Source organism: Panulirus ornatus, chromosome 4 (assembly GCF_036320965.1).
Source record: "Panulirus ornatus isolate Po-2019 chromosome 4, ASM3632096v1, whole genome shotgun sequence".
NCBI classification, from domain to species: Eukaryota; Metazoa; Arthropoda; class Malacostraca; order Decapoda; family Palinuridae; genus Panulirus; species Panulirus ornatus.
In genome coordinates this window covers 89,566,758-89,581,060 of record NC_092227.1, presented here as the reverse complement: position 1 = coordinate 89,581,060, position 14,303 = coordinate 89,566,758, and the positions used below count along the sequence as shown (strand labels likewise).

At 39.9% G+C, this 14,303-nt stretch overlaps 1 protein-coding gene across 10 annotated transcripts in view; it reads right to left on the bottom strand.

The window, feature by feature from the left end:
* Nucleotides 1–14,303, bottom strand: part of Ptpmeg (protein tyrosine phosphatase Meg) — a 653,263-nt gene that overhangs the window by 451,433 nt on the left and 187,527 nt on the right. For all 10 annotated transcript variants that reach the window (XM_071657245.1, XM_071657235.1, XM_071657258.1 and 7 more), the window contains 4 exons: nt 10,223–10,289; nt 9,242–9,415; nt 3,905–4,025; nt 1,432–1,519 (listed from right to left, as the gene is read on the bottom strand). In XM_071657245.1, coding sequence (XP_071513346.1) covers nt 1,432–1,519; nt 3,905–4,025; nt 9,242–9,415; nt 10,223–10,289 — 450 coding nt within the window. The remainder of the gene's footprint in view (nt 1–1,431; nt 1,520–3,904; nt 4,026–9,241; nt 9,416–10,222; nt 10,290–14,303) is intronic.

Below are 14,303 nucleotides of genomic sequence, written 5' to 3'. Positions count from 1 at the left end.
TGCTTCCCTTGCATACACCATTCCACACATTCCTCCACAATTTCTCTCCCTCCAGCACTCGTCCACTCTATTTCCTCATGTGATAGGTGGTCTTCCTCTCACATCAACCCCTTTAATGCTATCACACACTCTCCTCATAAACTTCCGGTCTTGTATTCTTTCTATATACCTACAACACCTCAAATTATTAGATTTCACACCCTACCACTCCAAATTTCATTCTCTTTGAATTCCCCACCATGCCATACATCCCCTCATTTCTTTCTTCATTCCATCTACTCATACCATATACTTCTCTGAAACAGCTCATTTACACAGCTTGAATTCTTGATGTATGTGACTAAGAGGGTACAAGTGTTAGAAGTGGAGGGAGCAAGGGGAAGGCGGGACTGGAAAAAAAGATGGAAAGATGAAGTGAAAGAAGCTCTAGGGTATCAAGGCCTGAATATTCAAGAGGATGAGAAGTGTGCTCTGGATAGAATCAACTGGATTGATATGGTATGAAGGGGATGATACAAAGTCAGTGGGCTGAAGTGGGCAGATGAAGCAATGAAGATAAACTAAAAAGTGGTATGTGGGCTTGGTTGTGGATGGTGGGCTCTGCTTTGGGGGCATTATACTCAACAGATAAAGATGAGTGTGTGCAAGTGAGGCCTTTTTTTCATATGTTCCTGATGCTACCTTGCTTATGCAAGAAAAGTAATAAGCTATGAAAAATCTATCATGTTTCAACTTTAGGAATACATCAATATGTATTCTCTAGAAAACATTCTGATGGGTTTGTTCATCTTGATTTGAATGTAAAACTGGTAAAACTATATCAATAATGATGAAAGTAACAACTATTTTCTGGAAAGCGATATTAAACAACTGTTAAAAGTATGGAAAGAAATACACTGAACTACATATGCACAAAAATTCTTCATTATATACTCTGTTGCAATATACCTAGAATAAACTAGTGTGGACTGATATGGTGTATAAGGGGTGACATGCAGTAAACTGTTAGAAGTGGGCACATGAAGCAGTGAAGATAAACCATGGTGTGTGGACTTGGCTGTGGATGGTGGGCTCTCCTTTTGGGACAATTTACATGATATGAAAATAAATGTGTGCAAGTGAGGATTTTTGTTCATATATTCCTGATGCTGCCTCACAATGGTAGGAAAGGTAACTAGGTATGAAAAATGTAATTATTTCAACTTCAGGAATATGTCAATTTGTAATTTCCAAAAAATATTTTTGATGTGAATGTGAATGTACATTCAACAAGACTTTATCAATAACGATACAAATAGCAATTAGTTTCTGGAAATCAATGTTATATAACAGGTCAAGTAAGGAAAGTAATACCCTTAACTACTTATGCATAAAAGTTCTTCATTACATACTTTGCTGCAGAACATCTAACAGACAATAGAGTGAGCTTACCCTAGCTTTGTGCAGGTCAACACCATAGAGATCTAACCGCTTAGCATGATCTAAGAAATTGAACTCGGCATCTGCTGGTGTCTGGCCTCTGTAATAAAAAGAAATTTAGAAGATGGAATTTCTTAAAAAAAAAAAAAAAAATCAAGCACTGAGATGTTCTATGATACCAATGGCCAAAGTTCTTTTTTACATACAGTACAAGAAGCTAAGAACTCATGGGCTACCCTCAATGTTAAACATTATTGTTAATACATTTTCCTTTAATCTTTCAATCATCAGCTACACAGTTTAACTGACAATTCCATAAAACCATCATTCATTATTAATATCTATTATACTTAATCACTGTTTGCTGCATCAGTGAGGTAGCGCCAAGAAACAAAGAATAGCCCATCCACTCACATGCATACATATCAATTAGATGCAGGAACTGTATAATATTGAAGAATGAATGAAAACAACAGAAGTTTACCTTTAATCATTAACTACCTATAACATGAAATGGTTTCAGAAGTGGTAGAGGATGTGTGGATCAGGTGTTTGCTCTGAAGAATGTATGTGAGAAATACTTAGAAAAGCAAATGGATTTGTATGTAGCATTTATGGATCTGGAGAAGGCATATGATAGAGTTGATAGAGATGCTCTGTGGAAGGTATTAAGAATATATGGTGTGGGAGGCAAGTTGTTAGAAGCAGTGAAAAGTTTTTATCGAGGATGTAAGGCATGTGTACGTGTAGGAAGAGAGGAAAGTGATTGGTTCTCAGTGAATGTAGGTTTGCGGCAGGGGTGTGTGATGTCTCCATGGTTGTTTAATTTGTTTATGGATGGGGTTGTTAGGGAGGTAAATGCAAGAGTTTTGGAAAGAGGGGCAAGTATGAAGTCTGTTGGGGATGAGAGAGCTTGGGAAGTGAGTCAGTTGTTGTTCGCTGATGATACAGCGCTGGTGGCTGATTCATGTGAGAAACTGCAGAAGCTGGTGACTGAGTTTGGAAAAGTGTGTGGAAGAAGAAAGTTAAGAGTAAATGTGAATAAGAGCAAGGTTATTAGGTACAGTAGGGTTGAGGGTCAAGTCAATTGGGAGGTGAGTTTGAATGGAGAAAAACTGGAGGAAGTGAAGTGTTTTAGATATCTGGGAGTGGATCTGGCAGCGGATGGAACCATGGAAGCGGAAGTGGATCATAGGGTGGGGGAGGGGGCGAAAATTCTGGGGGCCTTGAAGAATGTGTGGAAGTCGAGAACATTATCTCGGAAAGCAAAAATGGGTATGTTTGAAGGAATAGTGGTTCCAACAATGTTGTATGGTTGCGAGGCGTGGGCTATGGATAGAGTTGTGCGCAGGAGGATGGATGTGCTGGAAATGAGATGTTTGAGGACAATGTGTGGTGTGAGGTGGTTTGATCGAGTGAGTAACGTAAGGGTAAGAGAGATGTGTGGAAATAAAAAGAGCGTGGTTGAGAGAGCAGAAGAGGGTGTTTTGAAGTGGTTTGGGCACATGGAGAGGATGAGTGAGGAAAGATTGACCAAGAGGATATATGTGTTGGAGGTGGAGGGAACAAGGAGAAGAGGGAGACCAAATTGGAGGTGGAAAGATGGAGTGAAAAAGATTTTGTGTGATCGGGGCCTGAACATGCAGGAGGGTGAAAGGAGGGCAAGGAATAGAGTGAATTGGAGCGATGTGGTATAACGGGGTTGACGTGCTGTCAGTGGATTGAAGCAAGGCATGTGAAGCGTCTGGGGTAAACCATGGAAAGCTGTGTAGGTATGTATATTTGCGTGTGTGGACGTATGTATATACATGTGTATGGGGGGGGTTGGGCCATTTCTTTCGTCTGTTTCCTTTCGCTACCTCAAACGCGGGAGACAGCGACAAAGTATAATAAAATAATAATAAAATAACATGAAATGTAAATACTTTACCAGTTCTAGCTAATATGTTGTTTATAAATCACAATGTAGACAAAAAGACAACTTTTAGGAAGGAAATACATAAAACTGTCACTTTTGTGTTTCACGAACAGATATACATACATAAAGTTACATCGAATTATCTTCATCAATGCCTTTTTCAAATTTCATTGACCAAATTGTACTACAAGTAACTAAAAATCCAATCAGCAATGAAAATCTATCATAAGCTGAAGATCTGAATATGCTTTAAGAATGATAGGAAGCATTCATAGGCCACAAAGCTCCTGAATAATACATGTGTACACCATTTTTTAGCAATGTGAAAAATACTGCAGCAGATCAATTTTTTGTATTTAAGTCCAGCACTATTACAGATCAGAAATATCATGAACTATGTATAACAATTCTCCTTACATCATAAAATGTCTAAGCTGTCTTAGTTATGAGAAATTTCATGCATCGTAACCAGAGAATTCTACTGATAAACAAACTTATATAACTAAACTGAAATAAGGAAGACCTCAATTTCCAGACTAGAATGTCATCACCAGATGAACAACTCACTTGTGAAGTTTGTGTAGCTCTACAATCTTTTTCTCGAGTTCCTCTGTCTGATTGGGGACAAGTTTCATGTCTGTCAAGTAGCTGTTACCATGCTCCTCAAGACTGTAGTCACCTAGTTCAGCTGAAATAATCATACAGAGTATGTCCAACCTGGCATTAGCTTTGCTTCCTGTCTTCATAACTACATGGGACAAAGAAGTTTCTATTACATAAATAAGCGACTACTAGCAAGTTTCATGATATAACTGACGTAAAAATATAATTCTGCTTATTTCCAATTAAATACACTACTATAGTAGTCACGATATACAATAACAATGATCTCTGTTTCATTACAGAAGTGATATGCTGCACAATGATAATCTGAATTTCTACCTCAACTTTTTTGTTGCATAAACATAATGACAGATATTACTTTATCTTGTCTTTCCAATCAATGTTACCATTTCTTCAGACTCAATCTACCTGGAACATTCAACCATACTACCTAGCATACCTACTTCTTATGCTGCAACAGCCATACAACTTCCTTCTGTCTTTCAATAACTCATAGCTTTTCACAATAACTCTTTCATCTTTTATAAACATTCTCTGGTTTTATGAGCAATCTAATATATAATCTCTCATTTTCTCTTCCCTTTCTTTGCAAAACCTCCTCAATTCTTTAATACTTTTCTAATTAATCCCTTTATATGTATTAACATAAATGTTCACAATCTTCATTTCATTACTCCCTGCAGCTCTTTTGTTACTCTACACCCAGGCAACAAAAAACAAATATCTCTTCTGCTCCAGACATCTAACTACTTCTGTCTTTGGCTAAGTCAGAGATACTGTGGAGAGAGAGTTGCTCAACACCTAACCAGATATATACTGTATTATTCTTATCATTTTCATTATTACTTTTATTATCATTATTATTATTATTACTATTATTATTTATTTTTTATTTATCTTTTATTTTGCTTTGTCGCTGTCTCCCGCGTTAGATATCTGGGAGTGGATCTGGCAGCGGATGGAACCATGGAAGCGGAAGTGAATCATAGGGTGGGGGAGGGGGCGAAAATCCTGGGAGCCTTGAAGAATGTGTGGAAGTCGAGAACATTATCTCGGAAAGCAAAAATGGGTATGTTTGAAGGAATAGTGGTTCCAACAATGTTGTATGGTTGCGAGGCGTGGGCTATGGATAGAGTTGTGCACAGGAGGGTGGATGTGCTGGAAATGAGATGTTTGAGGACAATGTGTGGTGTGAGGTGGTTTGATCAAGTAAGTAATGTAAGGGTAAGAGAGATGTGTGGAAATAAAAAGAGCGTGGTTGAGAGAGCAGAAGAGGGTGTTTTGAAATGGTTTGGGCACATGGAGAGAATGAGTGAGGAAAGATTGACCAAGAGGATATATGTGTCGGAGGTGGAGGGAACGAGGAGAAGTGGGAGACCAAATTGGAGGTGGAAAGATGGAGTGAAAAAGATTTTGAGTGATCGGGGCCTGAACATGCAGGAGGGTGAAAGGTGGGCAAGGAATAGAGTGAATTGGATCGATGTGGTATACCGGGGTTGACGTGCTGTCAGTGGATTGAATCAGGGCATGTGAAGCGTCTGGGGTAAACCATGGAAAGTTGTGTGGGGCCTGGATGTGGAAAGGGAGCTGTGGTTTCAGGCATAATTGCATGACAGCTAGAGACTGAGTGTGAACGAATGGGGCCTTTGTTGTCTTTTCCTAGCGCTATCTTGCACACATGAGGGGGGAGGGGGATGGTATTCCATGTGTGGCGAGGTGGCGATGGGAATGAATAAAGGCAGACAGTGTGAATTGTGTGCATGGGTATATATGTATGTGTCTGTGTGTGTATATATATGTGTACATTGAGATGTATAGGTATGTATATTTGCGTGTGTGGACGTGTATGTATATACATGTGTATGGGGATGGGTTGGGCCATTTCTTTCGTCTGTTTCCTTGTGCTACCTCGCAAACGCGGGAGACAGCGACAAAGCAAAATAAATATATAAATAAAATATATATATATATATATACACACATGTACATATTCATACTTGCTTGCCTTCATCCATTCCTGTAGCTACGCCGTCTCACAGGAAACAGCATCGCTACCCCCTACTTCAGCAAGGTAGTGCCACGACAACAGACAAAAAAAGGCCACATTCGTTCACACTCAGACTATAACTGGCAGTGTGCAATGCACCGAAACAACAGCTCCCTATCTACATCCAGTCCCGACAGACCTTTCCATGGCTTACCCCAGACATTTAACACGCCCTGGTTCAGTCCACTGACAGCAAGTGGGCCCAGGTATACCACAATGTTCCAATTCACTCTATTCCTTGCAAGCCTCTCACCCTCCTGTATGTTCAGGCCCCAATCACTCAAAATCTTTTCACTCCATCTTTCCACCTCCAATTTTGTCTCCCACTTCTCCTTGTTCCCTCAACCTCTGACACATATATCCTCTATGTCACTCTTTCCTCACTCATTCTCTCCTTATGTCCAAACCATTTCAACACACCCTCTTCTGCTCTTTCAACCACACTCATTTACATTTCCAAATATCTCTCTTACCCTTTCATTATTCACTTGATCAAACCAACTCACACCACATACTGTCCTCAAACATTTCATTTCCAACACATCTACCCTCCTCTCTACAACCTTATCCATAGCCCATGCCTCGCAAACATATAATACTGTTGGAACTACCATTCCTTCAAACATACTCATTTTTGCACTCCAAGATAACGTTCTCTCCTTCCACACATTCTTCATTGCTCCCTAAACCTTCGCTCCCTCCCCCACCCTGTGACTCACTTCCACTCTCTCCAAAACTCTTGCATTCACCTCCCTAACCTCCCCATCCATAAACATGGTAAACAACCATGGGGACATCACATACCCCTGCCACACACCGACCTTCACTGGAAACCAGTCACTCTCCTCTCTTCCTACTTGCACACATGCCTTACATCCTTGGTAAAAATGTATCACTGCTTCTAGCAGCTTACCGCCCACACCATATACTTTTAAGACCCTCCATAAACATCTCCATCAATCCTATCATACTTTTAAGACCCTCCATAAAGCATCGCTATCAACCCTATCATATGCTTTCTCCAGATCCACAAAATGCCACATACAAATCCATCTGTTTTTCAGTGTATTTCTCATACACATTCTCCAAAGCAAACACCTGATTCACACATCCTCTACCACTTCTGAAACCACTGTACTTTTCTCCAGTCTGATGCTCAGTACATGCCTTTACCCTCTCAATCAATACCCTCCTATATAATTTCCCAGGAATACCCAAAAAACTTATACCTTTGTAGTTTGAACACTCACCTTTATCCCCTTTGCTTTTGTACAATCCTTAGGAACTTCACCATAACCCATACATACATTGAATATCTCTAACAATCAATGAGCAACACAGTCACCCCTTTCTTAATAACTTCAACTGCAATCCCATGCAAACCCACCACCTTGCCAGATTTCATCTTTAGCAAAGCTTTCACTACCTCTTCTCTCTTAACCAAACCTTTCTCCCTGACCTTCTTTCTTAGCACACCATCCTAACCAAAACACCCTACATCTGCCACTCTATCATCAAATACATCCAACAAACCTTCAAAATACTCACTCCATCTCCTTCTCACTTCATCACTTCGTGATATTACTTCCCCCCTTACCCACTTCATCGATGTTCCCATGTTCTCTTCTCTTATACATGTTATTCATCTCCCTCCAAAACATCTTTTTATTTTCCCTTAAGTTTAATGATACTCTCTCATCCCAGCTCTCATTTGCCCTCTTTTTCAACCTTTGCACCATCCTCTTAACCTCCTGCCGCATTATTTCATACATCTCCCAGTCATTTCCACTCTTTCCTCGCAAATATTGTCCAAACGCCTCTCTTTTCTCTTTCACTAACAACCTTACTTTTTCATCCCACCACTCACTACCCTTTCTAATCTCCTCACCTCCCACCTTTCTTATGCCACATGCATCTTTTGTACATGCCATCACTGCTTCCCTAAATACATCCCATTCCTCCCCCAGTCCCTTCATGAAATTTTTCTCTCACCTTCTGCCATTCTACACTCAATCTCTCTTAGTACGTCCTCACACAAGTCTCCTTTCTAAGCTCACCTACTCTCACCACTCTCTTCTCCCCAACAGTTTCTCTTCTTTTTTGAACACCTCTACAAATCTTCACCTTTGCCTCCACAAGACATAAGACATCCCTCCAGCTGCCCCTCTCAGAACATTAACATCCAAAAGTCTCTATTCTACATGTCTATCAATTAACACATAATCCAAAAATGCCCTTTGACCATCTCTCCTACTCACATACGTATGTTTGTGTACATCTCTTAAACTAGGTATTGCCAATTACCAGTCTTTTAGCAGACAAATCCACATGCTCTTCACCATTTCCATTCACAACACTGAATACCCCATGTACACCAATTACACCCTCAACTGCCACATTACTCATCTTTGCACCTAAATCAACCATCACTAATACCCAGTCTCGTGCATCAAAGCTGCTGACACACTCACTCAGATGCTCCCAAAACACTTACTTCTCATGACCAGGTGCATAAGCACCAATTATCACCCATCTCTCTCCATCCACTTTCATTTTCACCCACATCAATCTAGAATTTACTTTCTTACACTGTTACATACTCCCACACCTCTTGCTTCAGGAGTAGTGCTATTCCTTCCTTAGCTCTTGTCCTCTCAACAACCCCTGACTTTACCCCTAAGACTTTTCCAAACCATTCTTCCCCATTACCCTTGACCTTCATTTCATTCAGAGCCAGAACTTCAAGTTTCTTTCTTCAAACATACTACCTATCTCAATTTTCTTTTCGTCTAGGTTACATCCACACACATTCATTATCATCAATATTATTATCATCACTGATATTATCAGTATCATCATTATCAAAATCATACTTACAGGTATTACCTTACAATTCTAATCCCATTACCTTCAAAGTATGTCAAAGGGAAAATGTTTTCTGTTTTAATGTAAAAGAAAAATATCCATATTCATGCAATGAATTACAAAACGTTTATACTGGCACTGTACAGGTACTGGAAACATATATCAATAAAAGATGTGTAAAGAAGTCCCTTTATATTGCAATAAGTCTGATCATTTGACCTTCCACATTTTGTGTTTTTATATGTACCAAAATTTAAGAATGCTCAGGCACACCCCCTAAGAAAAGACACAGGGTCTGGGAATTTTGAACATGAAAGTGTCATTAATGTGTGGAAATGCAGGAAGAAGGAGGCAAGTATGGTACTCACACTGGAGAGCATAGGAGGCAAGGAGGGCAGCAGTGGAGGGCTGGGTGAGAAGGCGGCCCTCCATGATATCCCGCCGCAACTGGAGGAACACATGATAGCGAGTGTACTCCTCTGTAAGCTTCCCAGGGTCACTCACCCAAAACTTCACCCGGAAATACAGCACTGGTAGCCCACCTATCACAACCAACAAAAACCAGTGATTATGTTTATAATTTTGAAGCAGTAGTCATATGTGGATAAAGCAATGTCGTATTGAAGTCAGGCAACTAAAGCAGCTTAATGATATTGAAAAAAAGGAAATATATGGGTACCCTTTAAGTAACCAGAGTGGGGAAAAGGGAGGAGAGAGGTGGAAATGATGAGATGTGAGAAGGGAAGAGGACAAGTGGAAAAAGGGAGAAAGTGATGGGGAAGAGAGAGCACAGATGCATGTATGTAAATACTAAACTGCAATCATCTAACTGTACAGTATAGGGAGAAGTTTTTGAACTTGTGGAGCAACAATGTCATAAGCTTTCCTTGCTATCATATACATCTTCCTATATTTCTGCATATTGTCTATATTCAAAATTTGTTCACTTAGTTTATTCTATTCATCCACCACACTTGTGTGAAAGAAGCACTTCACAATTTTCCTGACATATTTCTACTTTAGTTTACTTTATGAGGATGAAAGTACATCACATCTTTTTTGCTTATTTTTTGCTAAGACCCCTAGTCTGTACTTATTTCAGTGAATGTTCACCCTTGAAACTGTTAATTTCATTCAGAAACTTAAAAGTCAACATAATGTCTCCCTTTCCCTAAACCACTATGTGCAAAACTACGACTGCCAAACTCTCCCTGCAACTAAACTCCCTTATGGGAGGTAATTCATATGCATCCAGATAAAGAAAGAACTGACATGTGGCTTGATGGGAGGGTACAATATGTGCCTAAATACGTGATAATCACATGTGCCCAAATAAGAAGGGTACTTACATGTGCCTAAAGTTTTGGTCCTGATGCGAAGCTGCTTCTTCACAGGCTTGAGGGGGTCAAGCCATCTCTGTGGGCAAAGACACATGCAGTTATCCTTACAGTTTACATTATCTGGCAAATGCAACAAATCATACCTTGAATTTAGCATAAACCCAAATATTACACTACAATATTCTGTATACCACATACATGTACATTCTGGAGAAAATGTTTTTCAGGTGGGGCTTGTACCTTATAAGAAACTGCCACCTTAAGCATAGGTTGTCTAATGGGAGCTGATAATCAGTAAGCTGTCTTCCTAGTGGTCTAATGATTATTGATAATCTATAACTAATTCTTGGTGAGGGGAACATTGGATATTTGATATCAAATGCTTGCTACAACAATCTACGTTATAAGGAAAACAAGGTTCTGTTAATCCTCTAAGATGCTCTACAGACTAATCAAAAGATGCCAAGCATGTGCAGCAGAACAAGATTTTCTTGATAATACTGTAGTCAAAACAATTTGTATTATAATTCTTCCTAAGAAATCAGATGCTAAATATTGTATATATAACAGGAGGGACTTGACACTGTTCACTGAATTGTGGAGAGCCTCACTTATCTGTCTCATACAGTCATCAATTGTGTATGAGATGAGGATGAAGTAAACACAAGTGATGCCTAGATTAGAAAATTTTCTTTCTGTAGGAGTAATATCAAACTAGAACTTTTTTGAAGCTACTATAATGTTCCCTTTGTATCCTACTGCAGAGCATTTATCAATCAATCCAAAGTCTGGCACATTCAAGCATCTTTTGATAGACTTCTGATGTGCTGTAGGTATACATCAGAATAAAAAATATGTGTTGGAATGGACCACTTAATATGACATTACATATCTTTCATTGGTCTGATAATATATACTAAAAATTTTAATATCTATCTTGAATAAGAATAATCCCTTTTGGTAATTGTTCATGAAGTCATTGATCTGACCAGGATTTCTCCATGATAGGATAACTATATGGAAAGATAGAAAAAAATCATATTTGCTCACCATTTCCAGTGTTAGCAAGGTAGCACCAGGAACAGGTACAGAAAGGCCACATTCACATCCATTCTCTAGCTGTTATATGCAATACATTGAAACTATGGCCCCTTATCCACAACCAGGCCCCACAGACCTTTCCATGCTGTTTCCTGTGGGACTCAGTAGTGACCAGAATGGATGAAGGCAAGTATATGTACATGCGTATATATGTATATGTCTGTGTATGTGTATGTATATGCATGTATATGAGCGTGTATGGGCGTTTATGTATATATATGTGTGCATATTAGTGGAAGGCATCTGATAGGGTTGACAGAGATGCTTTGTGGAAGGTTTTAAGAGTATATGGTGTGGGAGGTAAGTAGCTAGAAGCAGTGAAAAGTTTTTACCGAGGATCTAAGGCATGTATACCAGTAGAAAGAGAGGAAAGTGATTGGTTCCCAGTGAATGTCAGTTCGCGGCAGGGGTGCGTGATGTCTCCATGGTTGTTTAATTTGTTTATGGATGGGGTGATTAAGGAGGTAAATGCAAGAGTTTTAGAGAGAGGGGCAAGTATGCAGTCTGTTGTGGATGAGAGGGCTTGGGAAGTGAGTCAGTTGTTCGCTGATGATACAGCACTGGTGGCTGATTCAGGTGAGAAACTGCAGAGGTTGTTGACTGAGTTTAATAAAGTGTGTGAAAGGAGAAAGTTGAGAGTAAATGTGAATAAGAGCAAGGTTATTAGGTACAGTAGGGTTGAGGGACAAGTAAATTGGGACGTAAATTTGAATGGAGAAAAACTGGAGGAAGTTTTAGATATCTGGGAGTGGATTTAGCAGCGGATGGAACCATAGAAGCGGAAATGAGTCAGAGGGTGGGGGAGGGGGCGAACGTTCTGGGAATGTTGAAGAATGTGTGGAAGGTGAGAACATCATCATGGAGAGCAAAACTGGGTATGTTTAAAAGAATAGTGGTTCAAACAATGTTATATGGTTGCGAGGCATGGACTATAGATAGGGTTATGTGGAGGAGGGTGGATGTGTTGGAAATGAAATGTTTGAGGACATTATGTGGTGTAAGGTGGTTTGATCGAGTAAGTAATGAAAGGGTAAGAGAGATGTGTGGTAATAAAATGAGTGTGGTTGAGAGAGCAGAAGAGGGTGTGTTGAAATGGCTTGGACACATGGAGAGAATGAGTGAGAAAAGATTGATAAAGAGGATATATGTGTCAGAGGTTGAGGGAACAAAGAGAAGCAGGAGACCAAATTGGAGGTGGAAGGGTGGAGTGAAAAAGATTTTGAGCAACCGGGGCCTGAACATACACGGGAGGGTGAAAGGCGTGCAAGGAATAGAGTGAATTGGAATGATGTGGTATACCAGGGTCGACGTGCTGTCAATGGATTGAACCAGAGCACGTGATGCGGCTGGGGTTAACCATGGAAAGGTCTGTGGGGCCTTGATGTGGAAACAGAGCTGTGGTTTCGGTGCATCACATGACAGCTAGAGACTGAGTGTGAACGAATGTGGCCTTTTTTGTCTTCCTGACGTTACCTTACGGGCGGGGTGTGGGGATGCTATTTCATGTGTGGCACGGTGGTGACGGGAATGGGTGAAGGCAGCAAGTATAAATATGTACACGTGTATATATGTATATGTCAAAATGTATATGTATGTATATATGAGTGTATGGGCATTTATGTACATACATGTGTACGTGAATGGATTGGGCCATTCCTTGTCTGTTTCCTTGTGCTACCTTGCTGATGCAAAAGAGATGGAGATTAAGTATAATAAAATAATAAATAAATAACATATATCATTATCATTATACTTATTATAAATTCAACCACAATACCATCCACTCTCTGCCTCCTTCCCGGATTTCATCTTCAGCAAGGCTTTCACCACCTTTACTCTCTTCACCAAACCACTCTCACTGATACTCTCAATTCGCAAACCATCCCAACCAAAACACCCTATATTTGCCATTCTATCATCAAACACATTCAACAATCCTTCAAAATACTCGCTTCATCTACTCCTCACTCCATCACTACCTGTTATCACTTCCCATTTTGCCCCATTCACCAATGTTCCCATCTATTTTCTTGTCTTTTGTACATTAATTACCTCCTTCCAAAACATCTTTTTATTCTCCCTAAAGTTTAATGAAACTTTCTCACCCCAACTCTCATTTGCCCTCTTTTTCAACCCTTGCACCTTCCTCTTGACTTCCTCCCACTTTCTCTTATACATCTCCCAGTCATTTGCACTCCTTCCTTGTAAGTACTGTCCAAAAGCCTCTCTTTTGTCTTTCACTACCAACTTTACGCCTTCATCCTACCCTTTCTAATCTGCCCACCTTTCTCATGCCATGTGCATCTCTTGCACATGCTATCACTGCTTCCCTAAATACATCCCACTCCACACTCACTCCACTCACTTCATTTGCTCTCACATTTTGCCACTCTACACTTAATCTTTCCTGGTACTTATTCACACAAGTCTTTTCCAAGCTCACTTACTCTCACCACTCTCTTCTCCCCTATATTCACTCCTCTTCTTTGAAAACTACTACAAATTTTCACCTTCACCTCCACAAGATAGTGATCAGACATCCCTCCAGCTGCCCCTCTCATCACACTTACATCCAAAAGTCTCTCTTTTGCACATCTGTTAATTGATACTCTGATAATGCCCTTTGACCATCTCTCCTACTCACATTTGTATACTTGGGTATATCTCTCTTTTGAAACTAGGTATTCCCAATCACCAGTTTATTCATTTCTTCAGCACACAAATCCAAAAGCTCTTCACCATTTCCATTCACAACACCGAATACCCCATGCGAGCCAATTATACCCTAAACTGCCACATAACTCATCTTTGCATTTAGATCACCCATCACTAATATCTAGTCTCGTGCACCAAAACTGCTGACACACTCACTCAGTTGCTCCCAAAACACTTGCCTCTCATGATCTTTCTTCTCATGATCAGGTGCATATCCATCAATAATTACAATCACCCATCTCTACCCATCCACTTTCAGTATTACCTATATCAA